Source organism: Nelumbo lutea, chromosome 4 (genome assembly GCF_056320005.1).
Source record: "Nelumbo lutea isolate HS-2025 chromosome 4, American lotus-T2T, whole genome shotgun sequence".
NCBI classification, from domain to species: Eukaryota; Viridiplantae; Streptophyta; class Magnoliopsida; order Proteales; family Nelumbonaceae; genus Nelumbo; species Nelumbo lutea.
In genome coordinates this window covers 31533526-31546091 of record NC_142687.1, presented here as the reverse complement: position 1 = coordinate 31546091, position 12566 = coordinate 31533526, and the positions used below count along the sequence as shown (strand labels likewise).

General features: G+C 37.7%; 1 protein-coding gene across 3 annotated transcripts; it reads right to left on the bottom strand.

The window, feature by feature from the left end:
* Positions 1-12355, bottom strand: LOC148854993 (uncharacterized). Of its 3 annotated transcripts, none has more exons than XM_088985507.1 (8): positions 11815-12355; positions 10250-10375; positions 8194-8394; positions 5954-6050; positions 1963-2066; positions 1193-1244; positions 637-886; positions 1-444 (listed from the first exon to the last, which is right to left on the bottom strand). In XM_088985507.1, the coding sequence occupies exons 1-7, from the start codon at positions 12027-12029 to the stop codon at positions 656-658; spliced, it is 1026 nt and encodes a 341-aa protein (XP_088841633.1). In that variant the 5' UTR covers positions 12030-12355; the 3' UTR covers positions 1-444; positions 637-655. The 3 variants fall into 3 exon arrangements, with proteins under 3 accessions (XP_088841633.1, XP_088841632.1, XP_088841631.1); XM_088985506.1 differs by lacking the exon at positions 1-444 and adding an exon at positions 470-507; XM_088985505.1 differs by lacking the exon at positions 1-444 and having other exon boundaries at positions 470-886.
* Positions 12356-12566: the final 211 nt, after the last annotated feature.

Here is a 12566-nt window from a genome sequence, read left to right as displayed (position 1 = left end):
TTTCTTCTTTGTGAACAGAAGCTAATACTTGTATGCTTATCTTTTAATTAGTAGTTACTGGTCAGTTCAACAAGACAAGCCACAGCCCGCTGAACACCTAAAGTGTTGAGCTAATCAGAATTCTCCAGTCAGTACTCATCAAAATTCAAACATTAGCAGACGCTCCACATCAGTCCCTCTCTTCAAATTAAGTTCCAATCCCTTCCACACCCCACTACAAGAAATTAAATTCGGGTACAAATCAGTGATCATTCTGGTTCCTAGTTTTGTGGGTGATCTTAGAACAATTTTGCCACTACGCAAGTGATACCGTGATGCTAAGGGATGAAATGAACCACCTCAATGCCTAATTGAACCGGTGGTGATCAATTTGCATAATTTTATCCGGATCTAGAATCAAGCGCCTCTCTTCCATAGAAATCATTTTAGCATTGCCATCAGATACTGAAAGCTCATAAGAAAAACAAACTTTTCCCAAAGGTCAGCAATTTTGGCATTTTCCTCTTACTGGAACAAGTTGGGTCATCAACCAAAGTATGATTAGTTAACATGTAATGCTTGAAACAACAAAACTGCCCCCATGAACACCTAAATCCCACAATCACATGACAGATAAAACATTTAATTAATACCAACCTGAACCTTCAAAACTAGTTCAGCTACGGAGAAATGCAACAGTGGAAACACGTGATCCTTCCGATCCTCCAAACATGAATGTGGGGTATGACTGAACATGACTGAGGTAGCGGAATGCAGGGGGCTCTCTGATTGCTTCTTTTTGGTCCTTTGGGGTTTCAGGGTTCTGGGAAACACCAATCCGTCTTTGGTTGAAGTTGTCCACCTCTTGCACCAATTCATCTTTTGTACTGTTACATGATGTGATCACCTGCAACCGATACCAGAATGAGGGTGATGAAAATAAAAGAAAAGAACAGTTAGCTTAGATGGGTGAATAAAGTCTGGGGGAATCAGAAACCAGACCTATGATCAAATCCTACAATCAATTTAACTAGCCAATTGTCATTCAAATACAAAACCAAGAAAAAAAGGATATTTAGGTGATCTTTTTATATTGTTTAAAGCGTCTGAAATTTATTTAGCTGAAAAAATGGTCTCTGAAATCAGTTCAAACACCACGATAATGTGATAAATCAGAATCTGCATTTAAAAGCAATTTTAAACAAGTGCTAACCAATATTCCACCAGGAGCAACCAACCGTGAGACTGAATCCCAATACATGATCCTGAAAATAAGAAAAAAAAGTAATGATAATCCCAAATTTCCTTTAGCAATTGAAATCATGGAATTAGCATTTTTTTTTCTGTTTCAGCAGGGAACAATCAATTACTTCTAAGAAAGCCTCTAAACATGTTGTTGATCAACAATCACAAATTTAACAAATAAATGATTCATCAAGTAATGCACTTCTTTACATGAAACTACCCAATTTCTGCCATGCTGATCAATGATGCAACTGATCCAAACCATCCACTAAATAGGTGACCAACCGGACTGGCTGCATTCAATTCCCCAATCCATATTAGCCCTTAACCCTATACTCTCTCTATTTTTCTTGATAGTTTACTTGGAATTTTATTGATCAATGATTCATCAAGAATTTTTAACAAATAAATGTGTCAAGCACCACTGCTGAAGTGTTTGGCAGTACAATGGTTGAGAATGGTGGAACCCTCAATTACAAAGATATGTTGGTCCACATAGAAGCTTCCTAAAACCCAAGTACCCAACCAGGAAAATCGTTTTGCATTTTTGTGTACAAGCAATTCAGCTGCCTCTATAATGCACAACAGGCACAATGAGGCCCATGATAAGACACATTCATTTGATCCACAGTGCCTGTAGCAGGGTTGAAAAGGCAGTTGAGCTAGTAATGACATCTCAGCATGCATAGGAAAGTACATGGCAAGCCAATTAAATAAATTCTCATGGGTTACTATTACCTTTTCAAAGGGCCATCAGGATGCAATCCAATGGCATCTAAAGCACCTTTATCCATAACAAGTTGGAACTGCCTCTCCAATTTTGTCTCAAGAACATCATCAACCTACAAGAATTGCATCAAATGAGATATCAAATTAGGAAGAAACCAAGAAAAGCATATACAATCAGAAACAGAGCTACAACATCAACTGTCAGTCATACTTTCTCTCAGTGACTAAATTAGCTACAGGTAAACAACTAAAAAGGATTCAAAAAATAACATAGATTTAGAACTAGCCAGAAACGTTAAGGAAAAAATATGGAGTCAGGAGCTTGAAAATGCATTGATTAGTGATCTATTGAATATAGCCAATTGATATAAAATGCCAAATATCATTGAATGATAGATTGGTGATCTACTGATTTTCGAATTTCCAAAAAATACATTGATGACAAAGGAAATAATCATGAAGACTGTTCATTATGAATGATATAAAAATTGTCCAATGACCACCTTTAGTAGAACAGCTGAAAATGTGAAGGAAAAAACATGAAGTCAAAAGCCTGAAGATACATTGACCAGTGATCTATTGAACATAACAAATTGATATCAAATGCCAAATATCTATTTAGTGATTGATTGGTGATCTTCGAATGCCAGAAAATACATTGACAATGAAGGAAATAATCATGTAGACTGCCCATTTATAATGATGGCATAAAAAATTGGTCCAATGACCACCCTTATTATTCTATATGCCTATGAGCTTGGAAAATATGTCCAAATATCTAGCAGAGAACCTGGCCATCCACTGCTTAAAGAAAAAGTCAAAAGTGCAAAATTAGACTGAGCATAAGGCGCACCAGGTGCATGCCTTTTGAAAGAGGCTGTGCCTGGGCCTAGGCAAGGTGCATGCCTTGAAATGCACCTCACCTGTGCGCCTAGGCATGCCTTCAGAATGAAATCACATCAGCATCTTCTATGTCAAAATTGAGATTTTGTTTACCTTGAAGCATGATTCGAAGTGCAAATCATTACTATTAAAAGAAGGAATGAATCTTTATAATTTGTGAATTTGCTCTGGAAAATAAATTGGCCAGATCAGACTTGAGATTATTATTTTTTCATTACACCAAGTCTTTTCTGAGACATTATAAACCACAAAAAGAATAGCTTCCATAGCTGATCTGCACCTTGATTCTGTTAGCATAAAGAAAAGAGTTTCAGGAGATACACACACATCAGTGAGTTTGTTAAGTAAAATAAATTATTCAAGTTACCAATCTAAAAATAATTTACATGAGTTTGTTGGACGATCCTATTACAAGGTAAAACACCTATTAGAGTTAGAAGTAGAGTAAAATATTGCGAAGGCATAGATTCTCCAATAGCATCTGTGCCTCCACATATCTTTGATTATGCAAACTAGATCTGGAAAACTAACTGTAACCTCATTAACGTTGTTTCATTGTCCATAACCATGCATGTATCTTTGAAATACTGCACTCCTCCTATATTGCTCCCCACCTCAGCCCATCTCCTATTCCCAGACCGGATTCAGATTTTACTTTATTGTTTGATGGAAGCTGCAGATCAGTCACCAATCACCAAACAATGACTGGCATTGGGGGTTTATTTTAGATAGGTAAGGTATAGTCTTTTGGGCCTTCAGTGGACCGGCTGCTGTTGTGGATGCTTCAGAAGCTGAAGTTAGGGTGCTCGGGTGCTCCTGGCTGGTCTGAGGATAGCCAAATTGATAAAAGTCACTTCCCTAGTTGTTGAGGAGGATTCAAGGAATGCTATTGGCTAGACAGTGCATAAAGAGAAGGGCCCTTGGAGGCTGGCTCATCTCCTGAGAGTTGCCTTCCTCTTTTTCTTGCTCTTTTAGATGGATTCCAAGGGAGCTGAATTCTAAGGCCAATCATTTAGCTAAATCAGGGGTGGTAGGGCATCTTTATATAGTGCAAATACTATGCCTTTGTAACTATTGGGTGGATTTTGGATTTTTTTTTGGGTGTGCTTCATTGTACCCCCCCCCCACACACCCCCCACCCCCCCCACCCCTTCTGCCCTGTTTTGAATGAACTAACTTACATTTTTAAATGGTTATTTAGATCCTACTCTGGATTCACATTGCTCAACAGTGAAGACCAACCCCTAAAAGTCATTTGTCTCAATGATAGAGTTGCATGTTTTAAAACTTAAAAAGGTATCAAATATATTGAATTTAATTCTTTATGCACTTAGTATACTGGATACTGGGCCCAAGAAAAAAGATGCTTAAAGCTTTACCTTTATTTCCTTCATAGTGCAACATAATATGAACAATAGAGCAGTCCTAGCCAGTACCCTCTTTAAAACAAAACATCCAACCATGAACATGTGCATATGTTCAGAATTTGTTTCTAACCTTTGATCTAAGTGTTACTTCGGTGAAAGCATATTAATCACTTATGTCTAACCTCTAATGTATAAAATGGTGCACACCAATCTCAAACTCGCAATAATTCCTCCTCATTTCTACAGCTATCTCTTTTCTTTTCTTTTCCATTTTATATTATAATTCACGTTCATTGATCAAACAAATGCACCTACCTTTGCTGATCCCAAAAAACAGCACATGCCTTCATTGTCTACTGCATCACTCATAAGATTTAGTCTCAATTTTCACAATTTGTTTTATGTCAAAGTCCTGGCTATAATAACTGCAAAAGGGAACAATACTTGTACAAGAAAAGAACACAAACAGACCAATTAGTAAGATGTTTCAACAGAAAACTTTACAACTATACTCCAGAATCCAGATTAAGGTTGCCCTATGAACAACTTAACCTATTTAAATCTTTAATAATGTATTTTATTTATTGTTAACTTGTTTCAGGATATAGATGTATTTACAACTATACTCCAGAACCCAGATTGATGTATTTACATCTATACTTGAGAATCTAGATGTACTTACCAATATGGCATCAAAACTTTTAAAATATGTAAAGTGGTATGCTTTAACAAATTGCACTATAGAAAAATCTATACATGTTAGAAATTTAATTAAATTTAGCAAGACATAAGTTTTGAGAAGTGAAATTTGGCTTCATAAAAGACAACCATTGGAGAAGAAAGAACTAATTTATAGTCTTAAAAGCGTATTCCATAGCCAATAGTGTATAAACCTGTAGAGAACAGTGATGTGGGCCCCACAGCTGTGGTTCCACTCTGTCCGTAGGGTAGTCACAGCTGTGGTTGTTATTTTTTTTAGTTCTGTTATTTGTAGTTTCAGTTTCAGTTTTATATTGTTTGTTATTTGTTAGTAGGTATGATGTAAACACCAAGGGCAGATATGTCCTTTCATGTAACTCGAGATAACCTATATATACTATCTTAAAGTGGCGGCGGCAGAATGATTGAGATTCTGTTCTTCTCCTAAAATTCTGTGTTCTATTGCTCTTCTCCCACTCTTCCCTTTACATCTTCTTCATATTCTCTTCTCATCGAACCTGAAATCTCTTAGTGATCAAGACTGAATAGCAGTCTTGATTATCTACAAAACCAAAAACCCTTTCACATCTATTTGTCAACTATAGCATGGCATAAGCATCAAACCCTGAGCTGTGAAAAAAAAAATAAAAGCTCAAAAACAGCATTGCTGGTTCTTGGACATTCAGACATACGATGAAGCCAATAAAACTGGCTAGGGGATCCAGTATAACATATTTATGGACTCAGAGATCGGCCAATATCTTAGCTGATGCATTGGATAGGAAGGGGTTAACAGAAGCCAATTGTATTGGGAGTCATCTCCCAAAGAGGTTGAATGTAACAAATAAGCAAAGCTTGAAATCAAGGGATTAGATGGCTTGGGCTAGCCTAATATTGCAAAAGGGTGTTTGGCATAATTTTAATTGTACTCCATAGCCCATTCTTCTTCTTACAAAAAATGATTCTGGTAACTAATCAAAAAGGGGAAGAAAATAAAAACATGAACTAAGAACTATGAGTCTATGACATACCAGAAAGTTGATATTACTGAATCCATCACGATCAGCAAGTCTTCGGGCAAGATCAATTGCCCCTTCACTATAGTCAGTTCCAGTCAGGTTGGAGAACCTGGATGCAGAGTACATCACAATTTGAAGGAAAATTGGAAAAAAAATGGGGAAAGTTTTTACATTTTATGAAAATAGAAAAAAAAAATCCATTGGAAAGAAAAGAATGATGAAAGTATACAAGGAGTATACAACCTTAAAGAGTCAGACTAGTTTAAACAATCTCATTAAAAAGGTTTTTGAATCTGGAGAACTTTAAGATGCAATGATGTCATTTTTCTTTCATTCTACTAATCAAAGGCCAAAGCTTCACTTCCCTGCGACTGCGATGCTTTGGTGTCATAAGATAGGTAATTAAGGATGCAACTTGGGTAGGATTGGGTCAGGAAGGGTCAACCTAGGTCTAACCTAAGACCTGGATCATCAGGCCCAGCACAATCCAAGGTCAAAGCAAAGAGTTTACCAGCCCAACCCAGTCTGAGGTAAGCCCAACATAATCTGGGCTTTATGCTCAAACTTGAGGGCCCAACCCAACGTCAAGCCTGAAGTTGCCAGCCCAGGCCCATCCTGAGGTAAACCTTAACATACTTAAGCTGGTTCTAGGGTTGGGTCAGCTAGTTGGGTTGTTTACTTGTTTTTCACGTATCATTTACTTGTAACATTTTACAACTAATAAGTCATATCCACAATCACACCATCCAAATGGTATACATTATGCAATATATGTAATATAATGACATTGTATATAACGCATGTATAAGGCTGAACTCGGTTTAACCTCAACCCAAGCCCAACATGAGGAACACAAAAGCCTGATCTCTTAGGCCCAAGGCCCAAAAAAACCCAACCCAACCCATGCAAAAGCTCAGCTTAGGTTGGGCCTGCCCAAGTTGCACTCCCAAAGATGAATGATCTTTCCAATAGAATTAAATACAGTCGCAGATAGCTTAGATAAATCGGGTGTGGGGAGGCCAGTTTTTTTTTTTTTGATAAAACAAATTTTAGAAAATTATTCAAGTTCTGAACAGTTTAAAATGCAAACCAAACCAAGTCTAAAGTGGACTTGCCCGCCCACAAAAACGCCTATAATGAAAACAGTGTCTCCACTCATTCACTAAGTCTGCAGTGCAAAACCGTTGATAAATCTTTGAACTTTCAGCTTTCCATAGAACTTCGGCTTCTCGTTTGTAGTTTGGAAGTGACCATATCCAAACATTGAAGAGGTATCAATAAATTTGAGTTTGATCTCCTCAAGGGCCAGACAAGATATCTGATTCAATAGGGATTGGCAGAGTGTAACAACCCTCTTTTTAGGGCCAACACATCATCCTTTAACCAGGATGTAGTCATCCTTCGCTACACCATAGTGAGGGAATCCACCCATAGGAGTGATGTCCCTGTCAGTCCTATCATATTCAGTCATGGCTGAGTGAGACTCCTCTCCAGTCTTGCCAATCTTGTAAATCTTCTTGTTCATTTCAGTACAGTGGTGGTATCCGTTCTGACCAGCTCGGGCAACTGTGGGGAGGCCACTTTTGTATAGTGGCAGTGGTAAAACTATGCTCATGTAATTTGTGGTTGGGATACATGTTCTTTTGGGGGCATTTGTTTTTTTGGATTTTGAGAGGGGGGAAAGTTGGTCAATCCCATTGACCAATTAAAGCCATGTTCTTTTTTCAGATTTATGTGGGGACCAGGCAAAGTTTATTTTCCATCTCCCGGGTGGGTAAATAACTTCCCCACCTGAGGGAAAGTTGCCAACACTTGGATGGGACAAAAATGCCCCTTTTAATAATGGATTTTTACGGCTAAAATGGTAATTGATTTATTTACCTGGGAAATAAAAGAACATGGGTAAATCCACTTCCCCGGGTTACCTGGTTAAGGAACTTACCAAAAAGCAGATGGAGCCTTTTTCTTTTTGGCATATCTATTCATGTACAGACCTCCTTTTGTTTAATGAAAGTTACTATAATATTGAGGGTAGTTTGGTCATTTTGTGGAATCAAGTCAGGTATTCAAAAGCAAAGGCAGCCAGATGCCATTTCTACACAATCAGGCACATGCACACAAACCCACAAAGAAATGACACATGCCTTTTCTAATATTCAAGGAAAAGAAAAAGATGAACAATATTGATTTGGCATGCAATATTATTTAGGATTATGGGAAGGTAAAAGGAGTAGGTAAATTGCAAAAAATACCCTTGCTTTGCAAGCTCTTGAAGAAGCAGACCATTGCCAGTTCCAATATCAAGTACACTCCAGCTAGACAAATATTTGCCAACCTGTTCAACTGACTCATGCTTCGCACCATCATCAGGACCCCACAACCGACCTTCAGAAATGTCAATACACAGCTTTTTGGTCCAAGATGCAACAATATCCATGACTTCAGTTCCAAACCTAAAAGGCAAAGAACAGTCAGATAAATCAACTCCCAGGAGAATATCAGTCTTACAAAATGCCAAAACAAAATTGCTCCAAACTCCAAAGAATATAACCTCAAAAGTCAAGCTGCAGACAAAGTCACAACAGCACTCAGATGGAATATAATCTCAATCAGTAAACAACTAAGGCAGATTTCTGTATGGTACAACCGTACAATATGAGCTATAGTTGGGTAATGATCTACTGAGTTTTCATACCTGACTAGTGTTTTCACCTTGTATGAGTTCCCAAATAAATATTCTTACAGAATACAGACTATCAGCCATGTCATGTTCATAGACTCACAAAGATGCCTTGGCTTGTATGGTACAGAATCTTATCAAACCAGTTGGTCAACCACAGTGGCAGGGACAGGAATTTTATTTATTTATTTATTTATTTATTATTATTATTATTATTTTTTTTTTTTTGGGGGGGGGGGGGAGGAGGGAAAGTAAACAAGAAAATGAAATAGGGAGTAGAAGAGGTAGGGCTTTGAAAGATATGGGGCGGAAAAGTTTGGGTCTATTACAGATTTTTTTAAAGAAAAAATAAACTTTTTTTTTTATTTTGGTAATTGGAGGAGCGTTAGAGAGTGATTTTAACATTTCAGTTTAAGTTTTGGGGGGCCAAGGACCCACTTTATTACCTTTTCTAACCATGCCTCCACTTGACCCCCCCCCCCAATATGCTTGGCTCCATGCTTCCACCCTCTCCTATTTATAGACAAACGAACTGCCCCATCAGCTAGTAAGCAAAACAATGTTGATGCTAAGGATTCCTTAGTTTTATGAGATCATAGAAAAAATCTGGTGGCTATGTGCTTTGGTGGCAGATTGAGCCCTCCTTCCAGATTTCAAAGATTTTAATGGAGAGGATTTTGGAGATATTTTTTTATCTTCTTTGGAAGCTACCAGTGGGGAATTAGAATCATAATTCATATGATTTTTTTTTTTTTTGGCTTGGACGTACTGATTAGGTGAAAACTCTTCACCAGCAGGCTGTAATCCTTAATCTTTTATTTTCGAAGAAACTCCTTTTGCATTTACTATTAAAAAAAAAACCTGCAACTCAACTACTAGCATCCTTCATAAAGACAATGAAAATTACTGAACTAGCCTCATTCCCAACATTATGACATGTCAAGGACTAAAAAAATGCATCATAAGAAAGAATCAGAAATATCATAGCAAATAATGGACATAAAATTAAATATGAAATCAAAACTGGTACTAGATGGTCAGAGTTTTCAAACTAATCATACTTGACAAACTACTGGCTTATTTGGGCACTAGAAATTACGACTGGATTGATGAGGTACCAAAAGAAATTACGACATAAAATTAAATATGAAATCAAAACTGGTACTAGATGGTCAGAGTTTTCAAACTAATCATACTTGACAAACTACTGGCTTATTTGGGCACTAGAAATTACGACTGGATTGATGAGGTACCAAAAGAACCTAAGATAACTACCATTAAAAAAAAGAAGCTAATGAGACAGAGCATCTTCATCGTATATGAAAAGGCAAATGTAATGCAAAAAAAAAAAAAGATGATAACATCATCTATAGTTGTTCTCTTTCTGATAAGCATATGTAATGCTTCAAAAATACAATAAGTAGATCTATCAAAAAATGTAATAAGTAGAAAGAAGAGAAGGGGGAAACCCACAAATAATGAGAAGAAAAATATGTATATTAGAAAGTGAGAGAAAAATTTCAGACATGAATAAGATACAATAAAATATAAAAATCTGTGACTATGAAAAGGAAGGGAAAACACTACAAATTGAAGATTCCCATAATGGGGCTAGGAGCAGCACTTACCAAATTTCACCGGAATGGCCATGCTCATGAAAATTTGCCAATTCATCTGCATATGTGGCATCCCAATAACTCTGCAAACCCAACATCGAAGGCTCTACTTCAGCATCTGGGTCTTCCTTGTCAGAACTGCTTCCAAGTATATTTTTTTCAAGATATTACAAATCGATTTGCATTTAGAATGTGGATATATGTAAAATTGTTCTCTTTATGCATTAAACAGCTAAAATCCATAGTATAATCAAGTTACTCTACTTCTCACTTCTCGGAGTTTTAACAATTTGCAACTCCTTTTCTCTATATTTCTCCTAATTGGTGTATCCTCTGTAGAGCTCACGGTGAGGATTGTTACCATCTATTTGTATCTTGTCCCTTTTCTGCAGACCTTTGGGCTTGGCTACTTTCGTTGTTTGGGGGTAGTTGGAGTCTATCAGCAGAAGTTCACATGCTCTTCAACCATTCTACCTTTTATTGGCCTACAAAAATAGGGAGAATTATGTGGAGATGTGCTCGTGCTGCTTTGACTTGGACTCTTTGGGAAGAAAGGAATCTCAGAATTTTTCAAGATAAGGAAATGAACAGCCAAGACTTGAAAGACTGTGTTAAACAGGGCAATACAATGGCTGAAGACCTTGGAAATCTTTCATCAATTCTCATTTAATGACATTTGGAGAAATTGGTCAGCAGTAGCAAGGTGTTCATCTTTAAAGGCCAAATCAATTACAAGCTGGTCTCCTCCACCCGAAAGCTCAATTAAGTTGAACTTTGATGGAAGCAGCATGGGTAATCCAGGATTATCCGGAGTGGGGGGTGCTTTGAGAAATGAGAAGGAAGAGATTTTGTTGCTCTACTCGGATCCTTTGGCAATTGGGAATTCCATCAGGGCAGAACTTTTAGCTGTTGTACAAGGGGTCCAATTTGCAAACCAGCTGGGGGTACAACAACTAATAATCGAGGGGGATTCCAAAGTGGTGGTGGGTTGGTTGAAAAATTATGAAGAGGCTATGTGGCGATACAAGAATGAAATGAAGAAATTTAGTTGGTTGACAAGGAATATGTTGGTCACTCTACAGTGGGTGGGGAGATCAGCAAATACCTTGTCAGATGTATTAGCTAAGCAAGGGGTAAATAGGAAAGAATTATTTTGGACTCAGTTGTGATTCTTATTTTTCTTTCCTAGTTTATTTGTAAGTTTCAAGGAGGGGCTGCAGCTCGCCCCTCTCACTGGGATGATGTATGAACTCGCTTTAATTTGCTTCTGAATCAATAAACTTATTATTATTCATCAAAACTCCTTTTGAATCAGATCCTACTTCATATACTCCATATAATCTTTTATCTTTACAACCTTCCCCAACAAAATCATCAATTATTTAAATCACAGGATGGCATTGGAATACATAATTCATCTGCAGACAGAACCTCAAATGAAAAACCTTGGCAATCTGATTTGTGCTAGCATATTTATCTTTCTTTAAATTCCAGTAAAACCTTAGAGCGAACAAAGATAAAGAATCAACAGAGAGAAGCAATAAATAGATAAATATAAGTAACTAAGAACTACTGACCTGTAATCAGATGCAGCTCGGAAGGTGCCGGTGGAGAGCGCATCAGAGGCGTCGGCGTGTCGCTGCTCGTCGTCCAGAGTGCTTCCGTACTCGCTCTTTATAGACCAAGAATCCGCAGCGATAGAGCGATCGTCGTCGGAAATGAGGTCGGATGTGCTTGGAGCTCTCGTCTGAGAAAGCTCCGAATCTTCTGGTGGCCATCGAATTCCGGCCATGGTCGAGAACCGAAAGTGAGAAGACGCAGAAACAGAGAAACCCTAGGAGATTAAAACAGAGAACCAGAAAAAAACCCTAGAAGAAGAAGAAGCAACAGAGAGTATTTGAGGAAGGAATGTCAGCTAAGCAGGGGACAATGGTGGAAAGGTCAAAAACATGCGCGGTTGTAGGATTGGGGTTGGTCATGGACTTGTCGTCTCGTCGTCTGGTTTTCTCGTTTCTTCTGAAGGGAGTTTTTTAGGGAACGGGCGCGTGTTCTCAACGCACACAAAGCATCACTGTGATGACATCTTCGTGACTTCGTCAGTTCGTTATGGGGTGCCGCTACGCTCGATTACAAAATCACGGTTAATTATGTGCGTTATGGCCACGTCAAGTAGCATTGGCGTTTCCTTTCTCTCAAAATTTGACTGTTTTGAGTGGACTGGACATATCCTATATGAACGTTAGAACTTCCATAGTGAATAACATTAATTTCATTTTAATAAAAATTATATACACACATTATATATTATATAACTACTAAGTGTGCATAT

What these genes read in the sequence shown, in the direction of transcription:
- LOC148854993 (XM_088985507.1), bottom strand. Translation starts at nt 12,029, where the DNA reads ATGGCCGGAATTCGATGGCCACCAGAAGATTCGGAGCTTTCTCAGACG. An exon ending in GGCCATTCCGGTGAAATTTG is followed by an intron (nt 8,395 to 10,249) that starts GTAAGTGCTGCT and finishes TTTGCCTTTTAG; the next exon opens with GTTTGGAACTGAAGTCATGG. An exon ending in CAAGAGCTTGCAAAGCAAGG is followed by an intron (nt 6,051 to 8,193) that starts GTATTTTTTGCA and finishes CTCTGCATCCAG; the next exon opens with GTTCTCCAACCTGACTGGAA.